Source organism: Eleginops maclovinus, chromosome 11, assembly GCF_036324505.1.
Source record: "Eleginops maclovinus isolate JMC-PN-2008 ecotype Puerto Natales chromosome 11, JC_Emac_rtc_rv5, whole genome shotgun sequence".
Classification (NCBI taxonomy): Eukaryota; Metazoa; Chordata; class Actinopteri; order Perciformes; family Eleginopidae; genus Eleginops; species Eleginops maclovinus.
In genome coordinates, this window is record NC_086359.1 from 11629187 (window position 1) to 11640136 (window position 10950).

A 10950-nucleotide genomic window follows, 5' to 3' on the forward strand; every position below is an offset into this window, starting at 1 on the left:
AAAAAAAAAAACATATTCTGTCTTTATCTATGAAGTACTTAATCTGAATCCAACACCATCTTTCCCATTTATCTCATGCCTCTTACCTTACCAGCATGAATTTAGGGAAATTACCTTATCAGGGATTATTTATAATTTAATGTATTTTTATTTTTGATGACTACACATTTTAACATTGAACGAATGTGGTGCAAGTGTCATCCTGTAATGTGACCTAAGTATCCACCATACAGTCAGCACTGGGCTGAACATGTAAACCGAGACAGCAATGGTACTGGCATTCTGTAAGTTTTATTCTGGAAAGTGAAGTCATCCTCTTCGTGTTTTATAAATGTTTATATTGTCTTGCCCACCGGTGTCGCCAGGAGGAATCCGCTATAAGAATGTATCAATACTCAGTCAGACAGGCAGCTCTGATAATTTCCAGGCTCTGGTTGGAGCCCATGGCCCGGACACTTGCGTCACTTGTTCTCTCTCTCTTCTTGTGCGGTAATTTTAGTCCTGACGTTGGACTGTTAAAATGAGTCCTCTGACGTTGCAAAATGGGTGGTGAGTTGAGGAGAGGGATAGGGTACAAGTACAGGCATACATTCTTAATTTTCTGAAGTCTGGCCACTGCTCTGGGTGAAGAAAGAGGAAGACATTTAGGCACAAAAGGCAAAAAAAAAAAAAAAAAAGAGGAAAATAGGAGGACATGCTGGCTCATCAGGGACACTGTAACAGGACTTTCTCACAGGTAGGAGATTCATTGGATATAAGGAGTTTTCGCATGTGTTGGAATCTGGTTGGCTGGCAATCACCTCTGCTGATCCTGAACATATCGATATTTGATTTCAAAAGGAAAGCAAGTTGGTAGTAATTCTATTTGTTGATGATAAAACATTTAGTTTGTATACGTTTGTGCATTATAAAGGGTTGTCCACATATTAAAAAAAATACATATTGTCTCTCTTACCTGTATTGCTACCTATCAATCTAGATTAGTTTTGTGAGTTGCTGAGTGTTGAAGATATCAACCCCGAAAGATGTCTGCCTTCTCTTGAATATAAGGGAGACATATGGCCCTTGGCATGAGGTGCTCAAAGTTGTACAAAAACCCATTTGAAAACCTCAATGGCAATATATCTTTCCAGAAATCATGAGCCGTTTACTCAAGATATCAACAGACAATATTGTGAGCAGTTCAATGTAGGAACTACTTTCTTTCTAAAAACCAAACTACACCCGCAAATCATATCAGTGCTCAAAAAAATGCATGCCTACTAACCAAGTACATCCTGAGCTGTAATGTTAGCTAGCTCAGGTGAGCTACGGAGAGACTCACATCAAAGGCGCATGCAGGCTTCCTTCAGTTCAATCACATTCTTGGCATGTGTAGTTATGTAAAAACAGTTCCTGCATAAAACTCTTAACAATAAGGTCTGTTTACTATATTGATCATGATTTCTGCAAAAAATAAATTGCTGATCAGCTTTAATTTAAAAACCACCTAAACTCTGCATTATACACTAAAACATTCTAGACTGATATAAAGCACTACAGGTAGAGAAAATTCATTTTAATTTGGTACTTGCACTTTAAGGATCAAAGTTAGTCTTTATTCAGCATCCATTAACAAGACATTTAACGGCACAATTCACTAATCAACAACATTTCATTCGCAGCAGATCTTAGTTTCAGGGGGCGACAGTTGGGTTAAAGTAGTGCAATTTTCCCCGAACTCAAACATACACACAGGTTCAATTTATCCTCACACGTGTCCGCACTCTGACTCAGTCACCGGTTGAATGTTTGACGTCATTCCCACCAGCAGCTCTGTCCAAAGGTCCCTGTGGACACAAACTAACTTCTCATATCCCGTAACATGACTTTCTTCTCCGGGTCCTGCCTGTGAGTGGGTAGGCCTTACATTCCTCTTGTGGCTTTACACTGCTCTGTCTTTTCACTTTCCTTCTCCCTCTCTCCTTCTCCTCTTCCTCCATCTGTTCCTCATGCCTGTCTCAGACATTCCAGATGTGGGTTAGCCTGGCTCTATTGCAGTTATTCCCTACCTCTGGCAACAAACTATAACATCGACCATAGTTCCCTGCTTCCCTATTTTCCATTTGACAAGACAGACATTATGACAGCCCCTGCTTCTCTGTGATCCTAACGGGAATTGAGATAACATGGACACTGCGGTTGAAAACGGGCTTGATTGTTTTTTGGGTAAGCTTTTGAGAAGGCAGGCAGTCCAAGGGTAAGACAGGCAGGGCTTGCTTGATTCCTGTTCCTCAAGTGGAATCATCTCAAATATTTTGCTGCTGAAGATTTGTAGAAGAAAGGTTGCTATTATGTTTTACTTGCACATCCTTGATACACTATTACTGGCACTTGCAACATTTCCAGCAGGTAGTAAAAGTTACTGGAACATTTCCCTGCCCCTTGCTGTGTCCACGTGTCGTTTGTTTGTTTGTTGTTTGGCCTTGCACTGATATTAGTTGAGAGTTACATCACTGCCATCTGGAAATGATTTCCATGAAGAAAAAAAAACCTAAGTGATGTTCAGTCAGGAAACATGTTTGAACATGTAGCGGCTCTTCCTGGCCTGCATCCAGATCTCCTGCACAAGCTGGTTTCATCACTTCATGAAAAAAGAGTGCCTTATAAGGTTGGCAGAGAGAAACAGACACAGATACAGGGAGAATGTAAGAGAGGGAGGCGAGCATTTCCCATACTCACATCATGAAGGCGGCGTTGTACTCCTCCTGTTTTCTCTCCTGTCTCAGACAGAGTTCAGGTGACATGAACAGTGAAGTTGATGGATCTTCTTTGTCATTGCAGACACAGGGACATCACTCTGCTTCGTCCAAACCTCAAAATCTCAGTATGATGTCTGAGGGAAACGTCACAGTGCTGCCATTCGGACCTGTGTCTCTAGACCTGTCCAGGCAGGAGCAGCGGACACTGACCAGACTGTACAGCCGTAACGGAGGATATCACCTGAGGATTTTACCTGATGGATCTGTTAGCGGTGGCAGGCAAGAAAACGACCCCTATGGTGAGGCAGGAATCTTTTTCATCTATTTTGGATATGTGATTGGTTGTTGTGTATCAATCAGGAGTAATCTAAAAGAAATGAAGGAAAGTTTTTTAGCTTTAACTTTATAGAACGATTAAAAAGAAGCTGAACATATTCTGTACATGACTCTCAACCGTTTAGTATAAAGCTTTATCTTTCCTGATTATTACATTTGTTATAGTTGTTTATATAATGATTAACAAAAGAGCTAAACATAACAGGTTTTTTAGTGGAGGGATTATTACGGCTCAATAATAAAAGTAAATGACCTGCACTAACTGTTAAAGTCCTCTTGAGCAAGTATTTAATCACAGTACTTCTGGTTAAGCTACTCAGGAATCTGTAAACATAAGTATTTACCCTGTGTACACATTCAGAAGATTGGCCCTACTGTAGCCAGGGCAAATATTTATTTCAGGCTGAAAATGATGGTTACAATGTGTCAAAGTAAGTTTATCTTCAACTTTACCCTTGGAACGGACACAAAAATAGCAATGCAGTGGTGTTATGATGAACAGTTTCATATTTTTGTGTTTCAGACGTGCTGAGGCTGAAGGCTGTGAGCGTGGGAGTTGTGGTTATCAAGGGCGAGATAACAGGAAGGTATCTGGCTATGAACAAAAATGGACACCTCTACGGATCAGTGAGTTTTTAGATTTTGAAGTTTATCCCCCCCAAAAAGCACTGCCGTTATTAGGAACACTTATGGTTAAAACACTCTGAGATTCCCTTGGAATGAAGAGTGCATTACAAATTAAATATATTATTATTATTATTATTATTATCTTGTCAGTTTGAGATTACACTCACAAATTCACGAAAATGTTGTAATAGCCTGGGTGTAGTGTTATTTTCCCCAACTGCGAAACACTGGAAAATCACAGGGTGACTAAAGCATTTTGTGTCTATATAAATCACTGGGGGCAATAATTTATTATTGTTACAGATGACTAGCTATTAAGTTACTACAGATGTTTCTTGTAGGTTTCTATTATTCAGCACATAACATAACTTTTTCCTCGATAATGTTGCTATGTTTAAAGGCTGTGTATATATTCGCCTTTTAATAACAATTAACCAGAAGAATAAGAAGACTTGCAATAAATCAAACTGTCCTCTGTTCTTCTCTTTTCTCACCTCTTTGTATTGGCTTGCTTCAGCAAGCACTGAATGATGAGTGTTACTTCTTAGAGAAGTATGAAGAAAACAACTACAACACGTATTGCTCTCAGAAGTACAACTGGTATGTCGGGCTGAAGAGGAATGGCCAACCTAAAGCAGGATCGGACACCCACCAGGGTCAGAAGGCCATCTTTTTCCTGCCAAGGCCTGCGGGTAACATGTAAAGCAAGACGGCACCAGGAACCGCGGACACGCTCACTGAAGTCTTGAAATACACATTTTACACTGGGCAAAGTATCCCATTTTAAGGTCACTTAAAATCAGTACAATGGAGCAGTAAAGCCTGAGGCAAAAAAATAATAATGTTTTACAGTTAGTTCAAGCTCTACTTCCATGTTAATAACTTCCATGTTTGTTCATTCCTCTTGTTTATGCAGGGAATATAAGATTCCAGCTCATGTAAGCAGCTTATACTTTCTTTCTTTTTTTATGTTGCAGTTTTATGAGCTACTATCCATAATCATTTCCGCCTATAAGAACATACACCCTCTCTCAGTCTCTGCATACAAAAAACGTGTGCTAAATCAGTGCATGTCAGCCGTGATAGATGTGTGTTCACTTTGAACCTCGGTATGAAATACCACTGCGGGAAGATAGCAACAGGCTGCTTTTACACAGAAATAGTTTTACAATGGATCACGTCTGGCATGAAGTAAACCAACAGGGCAGTAAACATAAAAGGGCCGACCATCTGGCATTGAACTAAAACTAAGGAAAACAAAGTCTACACTGAATAAAATAATAATAGTAGTCTAACTATTCAGTAGGTTGGCTGAATTTGGAATGACTGAAAGTCTTAGTAGTCACTTTTTTTATTTTTGCTCAAGCCTGTTTTATAAACGCTTCTCAACAGGTCATTTGAACAGGGTCTTGAAAAGCGCATTAATGTTAATGAAAGGGTGAGTCATGCCAACATTGCATACAAGTCTTCAGCATCAGAAAACCTTTATTTGTCCCTCAGAGGGGAAATTTACAAGGCAGAAAACTTTGTTCCAGTTATCAACAGAGTTTTTTCTGATATGTTCCTGAAAAAGTCGCTCAAAAGAATAATGTTGTATTATATAAGGCAGAAAGGGACCCAATATTTGGCCATCCTGTTCTGGACTAGAAATGTCAAATTGTTTCTTTTCACTGAGCAAAATAACTCATCTATACAGTCTAACTATTATTTACGAAAGCAACTTTCTTTGTACACATTATACTGTGACATTATTTTAGGTTAAATTACTTGTGTGAATATTTATTTATAAAATTGTATCGCTAATACAATTACATTTTGCTGAGCATCGTAACAAACATTTTTGAAATAATTTATAAATACATAGTGATGTAGCAAAAGGTAATGTGAACACCTTTTACAAAGTAATACATATTGTATTAAATGTACTTATATTAATGAAATACATCATAATCCGTAAAATAAATAGTATGTATGTAACCATTGATTTCTGCTTAGAAGGTAGACATGTGAATAAATGTTAAAGTGTACATACATTTTTCAAACGGAACGTGTTATATGCTTTGTCCAATACACCTGTTGCTAATGAGCTTGCTGTATGTGTTTTTCCGTTTCTGGCATGACGTGAACATCTATGTTTTTATTCACAAATTACACTCTTACAGGTGTTACCAGTCAACCTCTCGACACAAACATTAGAAATGATCATGTTTGACCTCAAGATGGCAGCATTGCTTGAGGTTCAGTGGTGTTTCGCTAAGTCTGGCAAAGAGAAAGCTAATAGGTTTATTATCTTTACACACATAGGTCTGGCTAAATCCCAGTAAAAATAAATCATGAATGAAAATAAGTTAATCTAAGAAACCACATGGATGCTGCCTATAGCAGGTGTTTATCCAGTTGTGGGTACTGTATAGGTTATAGGTTAAGTAATTCTACATTTGTATAGGTGGGGAAAAAATCTTTAAGCAAAGTTGATCTTTCAGAAATAATAAGTAAGTTGTTTTTTGAAAACTTATTTTTCCCGAATGGAAGAATGTTTTCTACAACAAAAAGTTATTTTAATTCAACAAAAAGATGTGTTAAATGAACAAATACAGTGTGTGTATTATGCAAGACCTCCATTCACCCCGATCAAGTATTTTCACCACATTTTTGGAAGCAATGGCATTCTTCATCTAATCCATGCTTAATGTGTAACAGCTGAGACAGAACATGGCCTGAAACGCTGTTGCAGAAGCTGCTGTGCCAGGAAAAAGATCCTGGATGAAGCACTGGAACGTGGTTTAAGATGTTTGGGAAGACTGGAGCGGATTCTTTGCTCCAACAAGTTCCATATTGTTGTGGGATTTAAACTGTTTGGAAGTGAACATTACATCAGGCTTATTACTTTTCCATGTGTGTGACAAAGTGCTTTTTCAAATTGAATAATTATTCTACATTTTCCAAATTGAGAAATTACTTTTTGATGACCGTTTGTAAATGTCAGATCAGAGCTGGATTATATTTTTTTCCATGCCATGATTTATTTTTCTAAATATATCACATTGAATTCTTTGCTCATTTTATCGACATATCCATCTACTGATATTTACATCATTAGCTGTCAGTGAGATATCAGCAACACTTGACTAATTGCCTTGCAAACGTGTTGCTAAAATATTACAGTATGACTCTGTTGTACATTTCATAATATTATATTTGTATAAACATTGAGTAAAATAATGTTATTTTTACTCCACTTTATATAATATATTTCTGCAAATACTTCCACTCTGTGGTGGCGCTCTGCGTAATGACTATTTTATCTTTGATAGTTTTGTATATTTTTTCGGATAATATGTCTTAACTGTACTCAGGTAAAGATGTAACTACAGGACTTGTATTGATTTATTTTCACAGGGAATTTCTTCCATAACTTGTCTACTGTATTATTAGCCTGTAATATCATTCTTTAATAATAAACATAGTTTTTTATTTTCTCCAAGTGTTTCAAACTTAATTAATTGGAAGAACAAGAATCAAGTCATGAGTGATCAAATAAAACAAGCCAAAAAAGCAATATTTCGTCTTTCCCATAAGCATTTATACTACAATAAAACACACAAAAAATAACCTGTGACCTCTCCTTTTTCCACCAGGCTATCCTATATAACAGCGTGTGCACACACACACACACACACACACACACACACACACACACACACACACACACACACACACACACACACACACACACACACACACACACACACACACACACACACACACACACACACACACACACACACACACACACACACACACACACACACACACACCTTGTTGGCCATTGGCCTGCAGGGCTGTGCAGGGCAGGAAGGGAATCATTCACTGTAAACTGAACAAGGACTAGCTTCCTCTGGGAGTCCCCTAGCCTGACAGCAGCCAAGATCCCTGCAACACAAACCACTTTAGCAAACACACGTACACACAAGCACACGCACATACACAAAGATGAATGTGTACACACCCTGGATCTGGGACACATTCTCTCATCTGTTACTCCTCTCTCTTTCCTCAATTTCGTATTTTTTTACGTTCCCTTCCTGCCTGTCTCTCAATTTTCAGCCTCCTTTAACCTTCGTCTCTAACTGCTTCCCCTCATCATTTTCCCTTTGCATTCCTTCTCGCTCTCTTTTGTTCCCCTCTGCTAGTGTTTTTTTAGTGATACGTTTTAAACCTTATATTTTGTTCCTGCTTCTCTACTTCATCCCTCACTTCAGTCATTTCAGCAGAGATGATCCCTAACTTAATATCTCTTAAAGACCCTTAGTGGGGAACTCCTACTACTGCAGAAAGATTTCCAAAATGCAGTGTTCCCCCTAATTTTTTCTTAACAAACATTGGAATAAGATATATATTGCATGCTTCTTTAAAACATACACTGAGCCACTAAGCTACTAAGCCAAACATCCTTCCATATAGAGATGAACAGGGCAAAATCTAACCAAATAATGACCCATTTATTTGAATGAAGAAAGGGATGGAACCCCTGTGGTTGCTCTACTTTGACCCTCTGCACTCCTCCTTTTTCTCCCATCCTGTTCTGGTGGCCTCATCATGAAAACAGAGATGCTTTGTCAACGTTACTGTATGCATGCTATTCCCTTCACCTTTCTCTTACACACACGCACACACACACACACACACACACACACACACACACACACACACACACTCATCGACAGGAACGGAAACAGGGTATGCATATCCGTCAGCTGATTCAAGTGGAAATGCTGACACTGGTCTCCCCATCTGCTACTGCTCTCTGAGACGAGAGGGGAGCGAAGGGAGAGAAAGAAATAGGGAGAAAATAGGGGGACAGAGAAAGCGAGAGGGACCATTTTGACAACCCAGAGAATTGCCCGGATGCTTGTGGTTCACCCTACAGCAACTGTTTTCCTAATAGACAATTTGTGCTGGATAGACACATTCTGCAGGGGCTCCAAACATGCAGCCTTCCCTCAGAGTGAGAGCGAATGGCATTTGTCAACCAATAGACCCTTAAGGGTATATCCAGAGAAAACAGAAAAGGAAAACTGAAATGGCTGTCCCCAGGCTGATAGTAGAAGACGAAGAGCTATTACTGTAAAAGAAAAAGGATCCTGAGTGATTTATAAATGTATCTTTGGTGTGCTATGTATTTGACCATCTTCACATGGCCCTCATTTAGGTCGCCTCTCTGCTATTTCACAGTGGCGTAGGACTGGCTTGCTAGTGTGTAAGCTGAGAGTTGCTGCACTCCTTTGATGAAACAAAGCAAAACAAAACAATGAGCCAAAAGCGACTGAGTGAGTGTTCAGTTCAGCTTTAAGCCTCCAATATGTTTAAGGGTTGAGTTCATCAAAGCTGCCATATTGGATGGTTTATCCACTTACTGACAGCCAGCGGTGTGCTTGTAACTGAAGTACTGGGTATGCCAGGGGTGCGGTTAGGGTAATTTTAGTATTTCAGTCCTGAATGTTTTGATTAAAGTTTGTACAGGCAGGGTCTGCAGAAGGTCAGGATGAATATAAAGGAGCCAACACAATGAAAAAGGAATTGATCAGCACCACTTATCACTACTTCTTCTAGTATTGGGTATAAGCTCCTTTAATGTATTGTTTGACATTCAAACAAACAAGATAGAAGATTTGAGTAACGGTTTTAGAGATGCTTTTAAGGTGGATGCTATTTTTGGTCAGAGCCAGGCTAGCTGTTAGTCTTTATGCTAAGCCATGGTAATACCAGCTGGTTCTAACTTCATATTTATTCATTAAACATAAGATTATCCTCATCACATTTTTGGAAGAAAATAGTCACCCAAAAGACAATTGTACTAGTTCAGAGTCAGGGTTCTTATCTGTGATTAATTACTCAAATAATCAATTAAATAAAGGTTCTCTTGCTTGCTTTTTTTGTACACTTTTTGTACACATTAAACAGGCCTGATATTAAATATATTTGTTTGAGCTTTGCTTGGCAGTAACCTTTCTTACCAAAAAAGTAGTTAATAGCAACACTTAACCAAACAATAGTGGATATGAATAGTTGTTGTACAAAGTTAAAAATCAAGTTCATTTTCGGCGACAGGGTTGTGTGGAGAAGTGTTTTACAATGTGACCATGTACGAGTAATGGGTATACAGATGGCCTGTAGTCAGACTCCAACATTTTGGAAGGATCCTACAAATGTCTTAAAAACTGTGAGAGATGGGGGATAATAGATGGGGTGATTGTTTCTGTGTGTGTGTGTGTACCAGTACACACACACACACACACACACACACACACACACACACACACACACACACACACACAGATTTCACCAACGTGTCTCACACGTTTTGAGTGTGACTCTCTAAGTCACCTCTTGTGTTTCGCAAATATGGAAGAACTGTAATCCATTGTGTTAGTTGAGTAGGCACACACACACACACACACACACACACACACACACACACACACATGCACCCACACACACACACACACACACACACACACACACACACACACACACACACACACACACACACACACACACACACACACACACACACACACACACACACACACACACACACACACACCAGAAGTGGTTCTGTCTTCTCAGCTGTGATTTCTCACATACATAAATACACTCTCACACACAGACCAACTGCAGCGATGACGCCTGGGGTGGTCAAAAATATCCTGAATGGAATATTTAGCAGTGAAGTCACACCTCTTCCTTCTTCTCTTATCCTTTTCACATCCTGGGAATTTACACTACCAGCACACTGCGGCCAGACACCAAGGATAATTTTACACACTATGTGATTAAAGTCAGGATATTAGTTTTCATGACCCTGTGTGAACACCGTAGCACCGTTGACATCTCCCATATGACTCAGCATCCTATAGGAAACTGAGCTTTAGTTCATCCTGTTGAAAACATCTTTTATCAGTGTGTCTTTCAACGTATTTGTGACGTTTTTAAACTTCCTGATGACGTTCAGCCTGAAGGAAAGGACCTACTGCTCAATTGTACTGTATTGTTCAACAGTATTATTCACTTCTTTCCCATTATAACATCAAAATCCCACACAGCATCATGACATCCACTAAAAGGAAACCATAGTCTCAGTAGCACGGGACAGGATTCCAGAACAAAATTCGAAACATTATATAAAAATAATTCTTTACGCTGTCTTTTTTTTTAACATACATATACCACAACTATGGAAACA

General features: G+C 38.9%; 1 protein-coding gene across 5 annotated transcripts; it reads left to right on the forward strand.

Annotated features, from left to right (window-relative positions):
• Positions 1-619: 619 nt before the first annotated feature.
• On the forward strand, positions 620-5790 carry LOC134872674 (putative fibroblast growth factor 1). Of its 5 annotated transcripts, none has more exons than XM_063896070.1 (4): positions 620-736; positions 2824-3040; positions 3601-3704; positions 4222-5790. In XM_063896070.1, the coding sequence occupies exons 1-4, from the start codon at positions 695-697 to the stop codon at positions 4405-4407; spliced, it is 549 nt and encodes a 182-aa protein (XP_063752140.1). In that variant the 5' UTR covers positions 620-694; the 3' UTR covers positions 4408-5790. The 5 variants fall into 5 exon arrangements, with proteins under 5 accessions (XP_063752140.1, XP_063752142.1, XP_063752141.1 ...); XM_063896072.1 differs by lacking the exon at positions 620-736 and adding an exon at positions 1871-1890; XM_063896071.1 differs by lacking the exon at positions 620-736 and adding an exon at positions 1880-1898.
• The last annotated feature ends 5160 nt before the right edge of the window (positions 5791-10950 follow it).

Bases quoted from the DNA above. Each gene is read 5' to 3' on its own strand.
- LOC134872674 (XM_063896068.1), top strand. From the start codon at position 2,725: ATGAAGGCGGCGTTGTACTCCTCCTGTTTTCTCTCCTGTCTCAGACAG. The intron at 3,041-3,600 runs GTGAGGCAGGAA...TTTGTGTTTCAG, and splicing joins GCAAGAAAACGACCCCTATG to ACGTGCTGAGGCTGAAGGCT. The intron at 3,705-4,221 runs GTGAGTTTTTAG...GGCTTGCTTCAG, and splicing joins ATGGACACCTCTACGGATCA to CAAGCACTGAATGATGAGTG.